Source organism: Molossus molossus, unplaced genomic scaffold, assembly GCF_014108415.1.
Source record: "Molossus molossus isolate mMolMol1 unplaced genomic scaffold, mMolMol1.p scaffold_m16_p_4, whole genome shotgun sequence".
In the NCBI taxonomy this organism is placed as follows: domain Eukaryota; kingdom Metazoa; phylum Chordata; class Mammalia; order Chiroptera; family Molossidae; genus Molossus; species Molossus molossus.
The window spans coordinates 3,215,572-3,232,503 of NW_023425377.1; the positions used below are offsets into that span (position 1 = coordinate 3,215,572).

The 16,932-nt window shown below is 52.1% G+C and overlaps 1 protein-coding gene across 2 annotated transcripts; it reads right to left on the reverse strand.

Annotated features, from left to right (window-relative positions):
- Positions 1 to 926: 926 nt before the first annotated feature.
- Positions 927 to 16,715, reverse strand: CUNH7orf26 (chromosome unknown C7orf26 homolog). Of its 2 annotated transcripts, none has more exons than XM_036241707.1 (6): positions 16,253 to 16,715; positions 15,578 to 15,799; positions 12,593 to 12,758; positions 7,385 to 7,909; positions 6,038 to 6,077; positions 927 to 1,200 (listed from the first exon to the last, which is right to left on the reverse strand). In XM_036241707.1, exons 1-6 carry the CDS (start codon positions 16,442 to 16,444, stop codon positions 966 to 968), a joined length of 1,380 nt encoding a protein of 459 aa, XP_036097600.1. In that variant the 5' UTR covers positions 16,445 to 16,715; the 3' UTR covers positions 927 to 965. The 2 variants fall into 2 exon arrangements, with proteins under 2 accessions (XP_036097600.1, XP_036097601.1); XM_036241708.1 differs by having other exon boundaries at positions 1,093 to 1,701.
- Between the last annotated feature and the right edge of the window lie 217 nt (positions 16,716 to 16,932).

Sequence of the window (16,932 nt, forward strand, 5' to 3'; positions counted from 1 at the left end):
CATGGACGTGAGAGAGACACATCGACTGGTTGCATGACCCCAACCAGGGGCCGGGGATGAACCACAACCAAGGTACGTGCCCCTGGCTGGAATCGAACCGGCAACTCTTTGGTCCACAGGCCGATGTTCTAACCGCTGTGCCAAACCAGCCCGGGTGCTGGTGAAGTGTTTTAAAGTAGATAGTACTGATGGCTGCAAAACTCTGTAAATTTACTGAAAACCACTGATGTGCACATTCGAAAGCACTTGAAAAACAGGCTCCAGACAGGCGTCATTCTCAGGCTGGTCCTCACACCGGCGGTGGCTGTGGGAGCTGAGCCCTGGGGCCCTGGAAAGACCTGTGCTCAGGTCCTGGCCGACCGAGGCCTCGCACTGCACCTGCACCCTTACCTGCAGGGACCCTTCAACTCCAGACCTGAAGCGGACGGACACACACGAGAAGTGCTCAGGCAGTCTGGTTTGCTCCCACCTTCCAGGTCATGGCCTCAGCCGGCAGAAGGGCAAACCAACCCCAGGTTAAATCTCGTCCCCGTGAGTCCTTAGTCATCGGTGCTCACCGTGTGCCGTGACCGTGTCTCACTCCTCGGTTTCGGCCTAGGGGAGCTCGTGGTTACTGGTGTCATTCTTTCTCCCCAAACGGATAAGTGAGAACTGAAAGCGCACACCTTCCAGTGGGTGCTGGGACACTCCTGAGGGCTGCTTTGTACCCGAGGGAAAGAACTGCACCGGCAGCAAACAGACCGGGAGCAGCCGACGCCCTGGAGCCCCTCGCCCTGCGCAGGCGGGGCCTCCGTTTGTGGTGTTTCTGTCGAAAGAGCAGCTAAAACGTATCCAGTCCTCTCCCTATGACCACAGAGCCTGGGGAGGAAGCCACTGCAGCTCACACTTAGTAAGTTCTTACAATACATGCCATAAAGTCTATGAAACTGTTTAGAAAAGATTTATTTGAACATGTGAAAGAAACTTTAGAGACCCCAGCGGAACAGACGCTCCCTGCCTTGGTGACGGCGATCCCCACGGGCTCCCTTGAACCGCCACGCGCTGTCGACAGCACAGGCTTCACGGGAGCTCGCAGAGCTGGGGTGACCTGCGTTCGTGCAGGGACACATCTCTTCGCAAGGAGAGAAGCAGACAAGTGGACGTGCAAATGCCGCCTCGCACACCCGTGTCCCCAGCAGCACAGGCTCAGAGCGTGTGCATCTGAAACGACACACGAGACAACAGGCTCTCAGGAGCGGCACCTTCTGAAGATGCCCACATCGCTCTGCGGAGGGCAGGACACTTCCTCTTCTACCCGGACTGGGCGCTCCCGAATGTGACCAGGTAGGAGGCACCAGGCCTGTGACATCACAAAACTTCTGCCCCAAGACAGCCAGGCTGGTGAGGAGGGGCCTCCCGGCTGCCTCCCGAAGGTCCTCTTCTGTGGGGTCGCCCCCCGCTCTGCAAGGCCCTCCACCCGCGCAGAAGGCACAGTGCCACGCGGCAGCAGGCGGGCAGGCCTAGCGGATGGGCCTGAACGGAAACGTCATTCCCGAGAGGAAGGTGTGCCCGGGGTGTGTGGGCAGGGCGGGGTGGGCGGCGGGGTGGGCAGGCACGGCCCCGTAGCCCAGCGGGGGCGTGTGGATGTGCGGGTAGAAGCCGGGGGGCAGCGCGGTGTGTGGCGACTGCTGCACGGGGCCCGAGATCACCAGCTGCAGCAGGCTGCAAACACAAGGAGAAGGGTCAGACACAGGCGCCACTGGTGACAGTCACCTACACGTGGCATCAAGCCGGCTCTGTTCCCTGGGCTTGGCGTCATGGGAGACAGGACAGAAGGCCTGGACATGTGCAGGACCTCACTCGCGAGCCGACAGACGCACTAGACGGGGAAACTGAGAACAGGGAGGGTGGCCTGTGGCTGGGCAGGGACAGGAGGAGGTGGATGGACGTAGCCTGGGAGGGCAGAGGAGAAAGGAGGGGCCAGGACTGAGGAAAGCCAGGATCCTCCAGGGGACAAGGCGACACTGGAGGAAGGAGCCTGAGGAAGCTGCAGGTGTCCCAGCAGGGGCGGCAGGCCCACAGGACCCTGGTGGAGGGCTGCAGTCCACAAAGCAACCTCGGGGCCTGGGCAAGGCTGCAGGCCAGCACCCGTTTCGGCCTCACCCATCCGCACTTAGGGGAGGCGGGGCTGAGACACGCGGCAAGCAGGCACTTTCCTCAGTCATTCTTAATGACAGACCGAACTGAATTCTCAGTAAAGCCACACAACACCCAGAGTCCTGGACAGGCCAGGCCCAGCCTGACCCACCTTCAGGGGCCCACTCCCTGCCCCTCCTGCCCGAGGAGCTCCGTTCGGCCACTTGCTCCTTCTGTCCTGGGTAACAGGTTCCCAGGCCTCGGGCGCATCCCCTCCCACCCATACGCACGCCCCTCCTTCAACATACCTGGGTCTCTGTACCCACCCTTCCCACTGCAACTCCCTTCCACCCTCCGTGACCCCACGCCCAGGTGCGGAGCACCTCGTCCAGCCCGTGCTCTCCTCGCTCTGGCTCAGGTGTCAGTAGCCTCCGTCCCAGGAATCCTCTGCCGTCCTGAACTCAGCGTCCTTTCCAGTCTGGTCCCTTCGGAAACCCCTTAAAGGGTTCCTCTTCCTAGTTCACCTTCCTGACTCCACTCTGCCAGCCCAGCACCCGCAACAGAGATTCCTAACCTCTCTTTCCCAGGCCTCAGCCCCACCCTGCTCGCAGCTCCAGGTCAGCCCCAGCCGAACACCTTCTCAGGAGCGCCCCCTCCAGGACAGAGGCCTCCTCCCAGCCCGGCCTCAGCTCCAGGTCAGCCCCAGCCGAACACCTTCTCAGGAGCGCCCCCTCCAGGACAGAGGCCTCCTCCCAGCCTGGCCTCAGCTCCAGCTGGCTCCCGGGTTCCCGTGTCCATGCCCCTCTCTCCACACCAATTCCCAGCTGCCAGGTCCCGTTCACACCTCTCAGCTTCCTTGTCTCAGGGCGCTACCCTGCCACTGTCCTGCTGGCCCCAGCGACAGTGCCTTTGGGTGGACCCTGACTACTGTCGGCCTGTGACCTCTCTGAGAGAGGGGCTGGCTCTTCTGCAGTCTGACCCTCGGACACTCCCACCCAAGTAGGCAGAAAGCGGGTGCCTTTCGGTGGCCTGAAGCTCTTCGGGGCCCCTTTCCATTTGCGTCACTTTTCTGTGGCTCTACGTAGGAAACTCAACCGAGATAAACAAGAGAGTACACCTAAGGGGGAGAATGACAGAGGCCAAATTCAGGACATGAGTTTGGACCTCCTTCACACCCTGCCAGAGACAGCGAGGTTTCAAGAAGTTTCCAGTCTAGTTGGAAAGACAGTTAACACAAAAGAGACAATCAGAAAGCAAAGACGTATTCCAAGTGACCTTCCTCTCTCCTTCCCCACCTCAGGGCCAGGCTGCCCCGGATGCTGGGGTTCGGACGGCACATCAGCAGAAGCAGGGCCCAGCCGGGGCTGTTAAATGTCCCAGAGGGGTCCCCACTGGCACTAGTTAGGCACTCAGATGACAAAGCATATATAGCCTATCATTATTTTAAGGCCCTGAAAACAATAAACCTTAAAAAAAAAAAAAAAAAAGCTGTGTACAGAGAAGGGAAATGTTACAAAGGGATTATTGTAAGAGGGGTAAAGGTCCCCGCATCCATTAACGTCCTCAGATGACAGGGCATTTTCTTGGAGCCCAGAAGAAAGAAGTGTGGGCTCCGGGGGCAAGGCAGCCCTCTGGACAAGCTGTCCACACCATGGAGAAACCTCAAGCGGGGCCATTTTGTCCTGCCAGGAACTACTGTGCTCCACCTTCTCAATTTCCATATCTACCCGGACCTGACTGAGCTTCCCCCGCACAGTGGACACGGAGTCCCCCAGGCACACGGGAGGGTGACGGTGCCCAGGCTGCAGCTGTCTCACTGGTAGCTCATGAATTAGCATCTGGCCGATCTTTTGGCCTCAAATCACGTACATTTCTGTATCAGCCTCCAATCCCTGCCCAGACTCGCTGGCCCTGGCACACACGGCGCTGTTCGTTCATCCTCTGTCCACACTGCCGGCCAACTCCAGCCCTTGGGCCTTACCACCCCTGCTAAAGACCAATGTGGCCCTCATCAGTGTGGCTCAGCTGGTTGGAGCACTGTCCTGTGCACTGAAGGGTCGAAGGGTCGATTCCCAGTCAGGGCACATACCCAGGTTGCAGGTTCAATCCCCAGATGTGGCCCCTACAGGAGGCAACCGATCAATATTTCTCTCTCACATCAATGTTTCTCTCTCTCTTTCTCTCCCTTTTCCTTCCTCTCTAAAATAAATTTTAAAATAAGTAAATATATATATATATATACATATATATATATATATATATATTTTAATCCTCACCCGAGGACATTTTTCCATTTTTTGTTCAGGTAGAGTGGGAGAGGGAGAGAGGAACAGAGAGAGAAACATCGACGTGAAAGGGACACATCGAGTGGCTGCCAACCGCACGGCCAACCAGGGCCGGGGACAAACTGCAACAGAGGCACGTGCCCTTAGCGGGAACCGAACCCGGGTCTCTCCGGACCGTAGGCCAATGCTCTAACCACTGAGCCAAACTGGCCAGGGCTGAAATAAGTAAACATATTTTTTAAAAAACAATGCAATCATATGAAAAAAGAATGTCAACCAACAAACCTCGGTACCTGGGTTGTTTCATTTCTGTAAGCCCTGCGTGGGAGTTCTGCCTCCAGTACACACCTCCACAGCCAGTTGCCACAATGAATACTTCTGGCGGAAACAATGTTCTACAATGTAACACTACAAACTTACTAATTTCCCACAGCCAGTTGCCACAACGAATACTTCTGGCAGAAACAATGTTCTACCATGTAACACTACAAACTTACTAATTTCCCACAGCCAGTTGCCAGTGACTACTTTTAATGGATACAATGTTCTATCCTCATGTAACACTACAAACTTACTAAGTATCCCTGCCTGCAGGATAGTTAGGTTGCTTTCAAGTTTTTGCTAATACAGTGTTTGCATGAAATATTTTTGTACACATAGCCTTTTGCTTCTTAGTCACTGAAATTAATTAGGTTATGTAGAATTCCTAAATTATGGAAGTAATAGTAAAAGTGACAGCAGCTAACACTTCTTAGACACTTGGCTACATAACAAGTACTGTTTCAAGTGCTTTCTGTGTATTTACTCATTTGATGCTCACAAGACTCCTACAACAGGATGGGGAGGAGGCAGAGGCCATGAGGCAGGTACCGCTATTTTCTGCCTTTACAGAGAAAAGGAGGCAGTGGGAGATAAGGAACTTGCCTGCAGGCACAAAGACGGAAAGTAGCAGGGCTGGAATACTTCCCAGAAGCTGTGTGACCACAGCTCCTTTCCACCACCATCATCACTGCTTCCCCGAATCACGACAATAACTACCCTTTATGGAGAGCCCCTTACGCCATAGACTATGCTGAGAAATGTATAAGTGTGACCCAGCTTAATCCTCACTACAACCCCAAGAGGCAGGTGAATCAGTGCCCCCATTTTACAAGGGGGTCAGCTGAGGCTCAGAGACAGGCAGACAGGCAGAGACGGCCCAAACATCACAACAAACCAGACAGAACCGTGCCCAGCACCGGTCAATGTCCCAACGATGCTAACGCGCCAGCCTGGGCGACACGGTGCCCCAGGGCTGCGGCTCTGCAGTATTTCCCAAATGGCTGTGCAACTCACGTCACCAACATTGTGCACCAATGTCACCACAAAACCTATGTACGCACAAGCACACAGTGAGCATCACACCCTAAGTTGATACTGGTTTCTTTCCTTGACTCCAGTAAATCTTTGATTTACCCCCTACCAGGCCTTCCTCTCAAATGGGTCACGCCATCAAATCTGTACCCCGCTTATTATCAGTCCTTAAGGAGCTCCTTATACACAGAAGCTCTGGGCCCTGCACACCAAGACAGGGGTCCACCCTGCCTTGCACCCACCTGCAACCCCCACCCAACTAGAAGTCTTAAGAGAGCACTTACTTATTATGAGGCAGCCTGGAGCACAGGGTTCTCAGATCATCTGAAATCAAGAAGATACACAATTAAGGGACGGAGTGGAGAACACAAGATGAAATGGTCACTGATGTCTTTTCGAGAGTGTCAGTGAGACAGTGCTACTGTCTGATACTAAGTTTTCCTAGAATCATGTAGAAACTGTATTCTTTCTTTTCTTTTTTAAAAATCCTCACCCAAGAATACCTTTCCATTGATTTCAGATAGAGTGGAAAGGAGGGAGGGAGGGAGAGAGAGAGAGAAATATCAATGGGAGAGAGACACATTGATTGGTTGCCCCCTGCAGAACCCTGACTGGGGCTGGGGATCAAACCTGCAACCCATGCACGTGCCCTTGACTGGAACCGAACCCACGAATTGACCCTCCCACCCTTTGGTCCGCAAGGCAACGCTCTCACCGCTGAGCCAAACCAGCCAAGACTATTCTCTTTTTTTAAAGTTTTTGCTTTAATAAACTGGGCCCTAATAAAATAAAATATACCACTTAGGGAAGGGGCAGCTCTATCGGCAATTTGTCAAAAGCTGGCAAAGGGCCCTAAGGCAGGGCTCTAACTGAGCAGATCGTCACCAAAGGCTTTAAGAGCTCAGCGTGATAAGAGAGAAACCCATCACCAGTGACCATGGCTTGGGGCCACGAGCAGCTGCTGGGAGCCAACAGTTCAAAGGCAAACACAACCCTCGCTGGTGTGGCTCAGTTGACTGGAGTGTCGCCCCATACACCAAAAGGTTGCGGGTTCGATTCCCAGTCAGGGCATATACCTAAGTTGGGGTAACCCCCATTCAGGGAAACCTATTGATGTTTTTCTCACACTGATGTTTCTCTCTCTCCCCCCTCCTCTTTCTCTAAAATCAATTAAAAAAAATAAAAAGGCAAACACAGGTGTGCCATCAGCACAAGCTTATTCTCCTGGGAGCAAACACTAAAATGCAGGAGAATGTAAGGAACCCTCAAAACAGGTGATGGGAATGTTTATGCATTTGAACCTATGCATTTTACTGCATGTCAATTACGCCTCAATAAATAAAGGACTACGAGAAAAGAAAAGATTCCCTAGGAGGAAAGATACTAAGCTTTCACACCTCCCGAGGCGTCCCAGTCCTGGGCATCGGTGGTCAGGAGACACAGCGACGTCATGGTCACAGTGCTCTGCCTGGGTGTGTCCTGAGACTCCTCCTACTTCCCAGGGTCACTAACAGGAAGAAGTCTTAAAAGAGGCAGAAGGCCATACTGGTCCAGGAACCCGTTTCCTTTGGGATGGATGGTGGTGTGTCCCCACCCCCCATCCCGGAAGGCGGAGGCAGGAAGGCACCCACCTCTTGTGCACAGCAGGGCTCCGGAGGCCATGGCCACCTGCAAAGCCTGTGCGAGGCGGTCCAGAGAGAGCTCGATCTCCTGGGAGGCATTGAGGGGGTTCAGTTCATCTGCCAGTCTGTTGATCTCCTCTACCAGCGGGACCATGTGGTCAAACAGGATCAGCCCCAGGCGCCCGTAGAGATTCTTCTCGGTTAGGTGCACCTGGAGCACCATGAGCACCTGCAGGATGCTGAGATGCAGTTTTGAGTACAAGAGGTGGGAGTCTCTGTCCATCCCTCCCGAGTCCTGGGCAGCTTTGGTGGTGACGTGGCCATTGGATAAGGAAGGCTTCTTTTTTCTTTTATAAGCCAGAGGGGCCTTCACACACCAGCGAATCAGTCCAGTGAGCGGGGTGAGTTCTAAAAATCCTATTGGGAGATTGGCTGCAATCGGAGTATTTAAAAAAGTGATGAGAATCAACCTTGAGTCCTCAAAAATCCAGGTGACAATCACTTCAAGCAAGTCCAGCGGTGGGATGAGGTCATCTGCAAAGACACCGTTAAGTCAGGGGGCTTCCAGCGCCCGTGACAGAAGTGGGCGATGGGGAGATGGACCACCTAAACTCGCAGTACTTACCACCTGACAGCCCGATTATCTACTTCTTTCCTCATCTATTTTCTGTCTCATTCCCCAGAATATCCCCTCCTGAGGGCTGGGACTCTCGCCTTCCTCAGTGTTATATCCCCGGTGACAGGACTGTCTGGCCAAGGGAAGGCTCAAGAAATACTTGTTAACACAACAACTCCTAGAACTCCACCATGACCTGAAAGTTCATCCTACGTGTCATTTTTTTTTTTTTTTTATCCTCACCCGAGGACATTTTTCCAATTTTTGTACAGATAGAGTGGGAGGGAGAGAGAGAGAAACATCGACGTGAAAGGGACACATCGAGTGGCTGCCACCCGCATGACCAACCAGGGCTGGGCACAAACTGCAACCGAAGTACGTGCCCTTAGCGGGAACCGAACCCGGGTTTCTTCGGACCGCAGGCCGACGCTCTAACCGCTGAGCCAAACCGGCCAGGGCCTACGTGTCATTTTAAATAAAATTCCAAACTTCTTACATGTAAAACTATCACCACACTTCATCCCCTCCCCTTGGGCGTAGGTTTCATTTCTGTGTTTGGTGTCTCCTCCAGGGTACATGACAGTTCTGGTGGCCTTCAGGGAACAGCCTGGCGTTGTCAATGATCTGTCAGCTGCCAAGGGCCACCCCAGCCCCAAACCTGGAACCCTTGTCTAAGCAACAGCCTGATTTCCTGTGACCCTAGAACGGGTACATTCTACAGCCTAAACAGACAACAACAATAATAAATACATGTGTTGACATTCTTTTTGGGCTTACTACATTCCAGGTACTGGTCTGATTCCTTTACAGACTAACACATTTAACCCTCAAACAACCCCAGAGGAAACAGGCTCAGTGACGTAAAGTCATTTTCCCGAGACTCATCAAATATGTGGCAGGCCGACCAGTGTGGCTCAGTGGACTAGTGTCAACTGCCAGGTTCTGGTCTGATTCCCTGCCAGGGCACATGCCCCAACTGTGGGCTCAATCCCCAAAAGGGGAGGTGCACTATGTTTCTAGCTCTCTCTTCCTCTCTTTCTAAAAAAAAAAAAAATCAATAAAAACATGCTATAAAAAAAAAAGCATATGGTGGGCCCAGACCTAACGCCAGGTGGCCCGGCTCCTAACCACGAGGCTCCACGGCCCTTTCTGGGATCAGCACGCAATACCCTTAGGTGGCTGTGCACGGGAGAGGTCCCCAGCCTCCCGTCTCTGGGGCTGTGCGCCCCGCAGCTCATGATAGAGCCCCGGCCAGGGCCAAGCATGACAAGGGAAAGTGTGGGGTGAGGGAGACACGTCGGTGAAAGGTTCCTGAGTGCTCTTTCTCAGGAGACACCGAGATTCTGCCTGTTGTTTGGGTGTTAAACCACTGCACCCAACCCTTCTGCTGAAATGATGGTAACAGCAGGAAGCAGCTGTCTGTGATCCTTACATGGCAAAATAAACAGTGGGTGATCCTGTGTCTGGTCCCCAATCCCCCCCGAGACACGTGTCTGGGAAACACCAAACGCCCACTTCTCTGGCATTCCACTCCCTCTATATCTAAGCTGAGGCACCTCCAAGAACCTGAAGGCAGGGTGTGCATGTGTGCCATGTGTGTACACGAGCGTGTACTCGAGAGTCAATAATCCCTACAACCATCCTACTCAGAGCCCATTCAGGCCACAGGAGGTCCTGCTGGGTTCAGGGAGCGGCTCCCTGGGTGTGGTTCTGGCTCAGACTCCCAGGAATGCTCTCCTGTCACCAGGAGCGCCCAAGAGCAGCAGCAGCAGCATACTGACAGCAGCCTCCAGGCCCAGCCCCTTCTCGGGCTGCTGTGTGCCTGGTGATCCCTGTTACTCCAAACCCATCAAGTTGTACCCACTAACTACGTACAGCTTTTCCTATGAGATCACACGTCAATCAAGTGGCTTAAAAGCAATCACTGTTGTATCAGACTGCCTGAGAGAAAAACTTCTCGTCCCACATCCACTTCAAGAATGTTAGTGGTATTTCCCGAACATGATTTCTTCTTCCATGTGTTAACTAACCCATTCCCAATGCTAAGGCCAATTTCTGTCTTCAGTGGTCTAGAATAACTGAAGACTGAAAGAGCAATACGATGCTGTAAGCTACGTTTTACTAAATCTTTCCTATTGGAAAGCAAAAGGCCTGAATACTGTTCCCAGCTACTAACAGCTATTAGCTACCAGGTCGGGATAAGAATGAGACTGTTGTCCTGGCTGGTGTGGCTCAGTTGGTTGAATGTCATCCATGCACCAAAAGGTCACTGGTTTGATTTCCGGTCGGGGCACATGCCTGGGTTGCAGGCTCAATCCCCAGTAGGGGGTGTGCAGGAGGCGGCTGATCAATGTTTCTCTCTCCTTCTTCCTGCCTCTCTCTCTCTCAAATCAATAAAAACATACTTAAAAAAAAAAAGGAAACTGTCAACCCTCTGAGGGCAAGACCTGAAGGCAGAGCAGGAACCTGAAACAGAAAAGCAGGTGTTGAACAGCTCTGCAGAGAAAGCTGCTCACCAGGGCGAGGCCCTAACTGCCCGTGTGGAAAACAAGGGCCACACCCCTGCCCCAGTTCAACCAGAGCTGGGCAGCTGCTATCAGTTTCCTTTATTGGGAATCTGCATAAAGTGATCTGACCAGGGCTCTGTTGCTGCTGGACAGGGACAAGGGCTTCTCCCAGCTGAAGGCAAATGCCATCTAATGGCCACCTGAGGCCCTCTTCTGGCATCCTGCTAAGGGAGTCTCAAAAACATCGCCACGAGCAGACCTGAGTGCACGCCTCCCGGTGCGATGCACCGAGGACACAGCACCAAGAGGGAGTCTTGTTGCCAAAAATGTTTCACTCGAATCTTTTCTTTTTTTTTATCCTCACCCGAGGACATTTTTCCATTTTTTGTTCAGATAGAGTGGGAGGGGGAGAGGGAGAAACATTGGCATGAAAGGGACACATCGAATGGTTGCCACCCGCACGACCCAACCAGGGCTGGGGACAAACCGCAACCGAGGCCCGCGTCCTTAGCAGGAACCGAACCCGGGTCTCTCTGGACCGCAGGCTGATGCTCTAACCGCTGAGCCAAACCAGCCAGGGCTCACTCGAATCTTTTCATAGGAAATCCTCAGAGAAATCCAAACTGAGGGACAGTCTGCAAAACAACAGGCTTGAGCTCTTTAAAAAATCAATGTCACAAGACATGTTATTGTATTTTATTTTTGTTGGTACGTGCCCCTAGCGGGAACTGAACCCAGGACTCTCTGGTCCGCAGGCCAATGCTCCAATCACTGAGCCAAACTGGCCAGGGCTTAAGACATATTTTTAAATGTTGGGAACTGTTCTAGATTTAAAGACTAAAGTGACATAATAGCCCTGTACAATGTATGATCGCTGAGCCGAATGCTGACATCTCCTGATCCCTGAAGGAGGGAGGGGAGGCTATACAAGAGCCAATCAGGGGAATCTGAATATAGGCTATGTGTGAGATAATCAATAGCATTCCCTCAATATTTAATTTCTTAGGTGTGATAATGACACCATGGTTATGAAAGAGAATGGTCTTGTCCTTAGGAAATCCACGCTTAAGTGCTTAACACTGGCAACAAACTCAAAAGATCAGGGGGAAAATATCTGTGAGTGTGTGTGGACAAGGAGGAAGGAAGGGCAAGAAACAGCACGTTCGGCAAACGCTGTCCTTGGTGAACCTAGGTGGGCTACAGGAGTGTTTGTTGTAACAGTCTTGCAACTTTCCTGAAGTTTTTAAATGTATCAAAATAAGAAGGAATCAAAAAAATAACAAGTCTGCCCTGGCCGGTTATCACAGTGGTTAGTGTCGGACCAAGGACCAAGGAGTCGCAGGTTCAATTCCAGTCAAGGGCACGTACCTCAGTTGCAGTTCATCCCTGGCCCTGGTTGGAGTCATGCGGGAGGCAACCACTCGATGTGTCTCTTTCACATTGATGTTTCTCTCTCTCTCTCTCTCTCCCCCCTCCTCCTTCCCACTCTATCTGAAGATAAAGAGAAAAATATCCTCGGGTGAGGATTAAGAAAAACAAGCCTGCCCTGGCCAGTTTGGCTCAGCGGTTAGAGCGTTGGCCTGTGGTCCGGAGAGACCCGGGTTCGGTTCCCGCTAAGGGCACGTACCTCGGTTGCAGTTTGTCCCCGGCCCTGGTTGGTCGTGCGGGTGGCAGCCACTCGATGTGTCCCTTTCACATCGATGTTTCTCTCTCTCTCTCTCTCTCTCCCTCTCTCTCCCTCCCACTCTATCTGTACAAAAAATGGAAAAATGTCCTCGGGTGAGGATAAAAAAAAAAAAGAAAAACAAGCCTATGGTGAAAGCCACATCTTTCCCAGACACCAGACCCTAATTTTTTGAGCTGTCTGCCACTTGGACCATTCTGAACCAGGCAACGGAAGGAAATCACTAAAGAAAGCTCCCTGTTAGCAAATTTCAGAAGTCCAGGTGGCCCATTCCTTTAGCTTTTAACCTAAAATACAACACACACTTCAGAGGGGAAAAAAAAAAGCCAAAACACCAAAACGCTCACTGAACACTTTTCTACCTGGGTGTTAGTGGCAACAAAAGTGGCAACAACCTGTTCGGCGGTTACCTGACGACAGGTCGTAAAGCGCAGTGACGGAAGTGATGAACTGGCAGCAGAAGCGAGGGCTGGCGCTGAATATCTGCTTCAGCGTCTGCACGGAGCCTGGCACCAGGCAGCAGTAGTCATCCACGAGGGCCCTGGCCAGCCTCACACAGTAGACCACAGGCGTCCGCTGCAAAGAAGCCACAGTCCGTGTAAGCACAGGTGTCGTGAGCTAGCGACAAGCAGCTATGCACATCTGTCTGGTGGAGACACCAGCACTGGCAGAACCCTCCAGGCGGTTAACAGCTTGCTCTGACACAGGGCTTGGCAAACTCAAGCCCACAGACCAAATCCATCCCCCACCTGTTTGTGAACGCAGTTTTACTGCACTGCCCCGCTCACATGCCTGCCTATCGTCTAAGCCTATCACTGCATGTCTAGGGCAGAGCTGACCAGTTCTTACAGACACGATAGGACCCGCAAAACCTAAAATACAGGGTATCCCCCAAAAATGTATACAGAGTGGTTGTGGATTCCATTACAATTTGAAAATAAAATGTATGTTAATAAACACTGGCTTTATAATTACACCTTTTTTGTGTATATGTTGTTTTGGGACACCCCATATGTAACTACGATCTTGCCCTTACAAAAAAGGCCTGCTCGCCCTTGCTCCGAAGCTGACGTAGGAAAGACCCTTTCCGACTTCTGTAACGCTGCAGCGGAGACTCCACTGGTAAAAGTTAACAGCGGCCACCTTTTAAAGAGCTTCAGGAGCGTTTGTGACCTGCCACAGGATTCTCTCCACTTCCCTCCCGGGTCTATCCTCTTACAGGGTCCATAATACTTTCAGGTCCTACATCGCCACACTCCCTGGCCTTTTTCCTTCTCACTCAGATGCCGATCTGTAACTACTGCCACGTTCAGCAGCTGCTCGGGACGCCAGGGCCCCAAGGTGGCCTCCCGGGGAAACTGCAAGGAGACAGCAGGCCAGATTGCCCGTTCAGACTGAACTCTGCCCACAACACCAAACCAGCCATCTCTGCCATTCCTCACCCCCGTGGCAAACCCTGACCCAGACCACTAAGACCAGTCCTGTTGTTCACATCTGCTCTCATTCTGCCAGAGTAACTGCATCATGAGAGACAGATGGAAAATCATGCGAGTTACACGACACTAAACTTGACTTCACTAGGCTGCCAAGGGACAGAGGTAACCATGTTGTTAAAAACAACAACACACACTCAATTCAGATGTCTCAGAAATCATACTGGTGAGAATAAAGGCATAGATTACACTGAGATTTACCTGTGTACCACAAAGAACAATGTTATCTTTTTCTAGCCATATTTTTTTTTATCATTATTGATTTTGGGGGGAGGGACAAAAATATTGATTTGCTGTCCCACTCATTTATGCATTCATTGGTTGATTCTTGTATGTGGCCCAAATGGGGATCAAACCCACAACCTTGGTGTATGGAGATGACACTTGAACCAACTGAGCCACCCAGTCAGGGCTTGCTAGCCAAATTTCAAGGATAAAAAAAATTATAAGATGTCCTAGCTGGGTGGGTCAGTTGGTGGGAGCATCATCCCATACACCAAAAGGTTGTGAGTTTGATTCCCGGTCAGGCACATACCTACGTTTTAGGTCCAATCCCCAGTCGAGGTGCAACGATTGATGTTTCTCTTTCATACTGATATTTTTTTCTGTCTCTCCCTTCCTCTCTCTAAAAAAATATCAATAAAAACATATCCTTGGCCCTGGCCAGTTTGGCTCAGCGGTTAGAGCATCGGGCCTGCAGACCAATGAGTCATGGGTTCAATTCTGGCCAAGGGCACATACCTCGGTTGCGGTTAATCCCCGGTCCCAGTCGGGTAATGCAGGAGGCAACCAGTCAATGTGGCTCTATCACATCGATGTTTCTCTCTCTCTTCCTCAGTCCCACTCTAGCTAATGATAAATAGAAAAATATCCTCTGGTGAGGAAAAAAAAAATACAACAACATATCCTTGGGTGAGAGTTAAAAGAAAAACATTTAAATAAAGTTTTAAAAATGATTTCAAGAACTTGAGAATGAACAGGTTTGTGAAACTGAATGCAGTCAATTCTGTTAACATAGCTGAGACTATTAATCAAAATTTTCAGTTAAGCCCTGGCCGGTTTGGCTCAGCGGTTAGAGCGTCGGCCTGCGGTCCTGAGAGACCCGGGTTCGTTCCCGCTAAGGGCATGTACCTCGGTTGCAGTTTGTCCCCGGCCCTGGTTGGTCGTGCAGGTGGCAGCCACTCGATGTGTTTCTTTCACATCGATGTTTCTCTCTCTCTTCCTCTCTCCCCCTCCCACTCTACCTGAACAAAAAATAGAAAAATGTCCTCAGGTGAGGATAAAAAAAAAAAAAAAAAAAATTTTCAGTTAATAATTACTCTAACTGGATTATCAGTTTCAAAGCTTCTGAGAAACAAAAAAGAAAAATAAAACGAATCTTCCAAAATACCACAGTACCTACTGTAAATATACATTTTTCCTTTGATATATATAAACACTCTAGAAAGCTGTTATGCCCTTTGTTAGACCAGCCATTCACTTTTGAATATCATCCTGGAACAAGGCAAAACAACTCACACCTAACTGTATAGAAAACAAGCCAACACGCCAAAATTTGACATGTAGTGATCTTAAAAAACAAAAAGCAAATCCTATCACTGAGGCTGCATGCACAATTGTTTCAAAATCCTACCTATCATTCTCAACTAAGAAAAATAATTTTTTTTCACTTGTTCTGAAAATAGAGCTTTTCTTTTTAAAATTAATTTACCATCACAAACTACCGTTTCCTCAAGAATGGTTGTTACCTGTATACAAACATAGGTCTGTGCAGCAGCATACACTGTAGTGACATCAAGGAGATAACTACATGGCCAAGGCCTCTCAAAATCCAATTAACTGAAAATTCCTGACACTAAGCTCTTTAGAGATTCAGGAAAAAGCCATTTACTAGAGAAGTACCTGAAGCCAGGAGGCTGCACACTCCAACACTGGGATTCGACACACAGCCACTGCCATGGAGACCAGTTTTCCCAACAAGCTCATCCGACTGTCATCGGCTTTGTTCCCTTGGGGGCTGAAAAGGGATGAGAAAATAATCTGCCGGACAGAGTCCTTGGTTTGCTCCTGGAAATAATTGCACATGATTTCAAGAAGTTGGAGCTCCTGGAGTGAATTCAATCTCTACAAAACAAATCCAGGAGAAGCGAAGAGAAATTTAGTTTTAACATGCATATGAACTCATACAGGAAGAAATCAAGAAAAATACGCTATTTTCCCCAGGGAACGTTTCACCCCTCGAAAACCCAGGTGCCAGGAAGGAGATCTCTACTGTTAATCCCAGGAAATGTTATGATACATCATTATGCACTATCCCGGGGGCTCAGAATGCCCACGGAGGTCTTTCAAGTGTCTTCCTTTCAGACCACCGAGGCATGGCTGTCACTCGCCCGGCAAAGCAGGCTCGCCGCTGAGCGAAGCTCAGGACTCGAGGGGGTAGAGCTGGGGCTGCCGCTGGAGGGGCAACACCAAGGGCAAGAAGGGAGCCCGGCCGGGAGGCGCCTGTGCCCGGCCTCACACTCCAGCAGGCGTGTGCGGCTCCGCAGCGATCACCCGCCGGCCGCCCTGCCCGCGCACCTTGGGCTGCGCGCCGCGCTCCTTGGGCACCTGGTACACGAACTCCTCCAGCAGCTCCACCGGGCCCTTGTCCACGATGGGCAGCGGCGCGCTCTGCAGCTGGCTGCTGAAGTAGATGTCCAGGTGGTACAGCACCTCCTTGGCGGCGCTCAGCGCGTCGCGGCGCAGCAGCGAGTGGCGGATGTCGCTCATGGCGCGGCCGCTGCGGCCCGGGGCTCCAGGAGCGCGGCGGGACTTCCGCCCCGAGCCCCGCCGCCGCGCCCGCCGCCCTGGAGACAAAGAGGCCGCGACCCGCACGCCGCCCGCCGAGCAGGGCCTGGGCCGCGGCGCCCGCCCGCCCGCCGCTCCCCGCTCGGGCTCGGTCAGGGGGCCATCCGTGCGGCCGGCCAGCAGGAAACCCAGGTGTGCGACGGCGGCACCACCGAGAGCCGCGGGAGCCCGACGCCGCGGAGGGGAACGGCGGGGGAATGCCGAGCGCGGCGACGGCGGCCCGCAGGGGCCAAGCACGTTCCGCGGCGAGGGCCGCGCTCTCGGGAGGGCGCCACCTGGCGGCTCGGCCCGCGGGCGCGGAAGGGCGCCGCCGCGGCCAGAGGCTCGCCCCGCCCCCGAAGGCCACGCCCCCGCGCCTCTGGCCTTCCTTCGGACCTTGGGCCGCGCGGGTCCGGAGCGGCCAAGCCCGG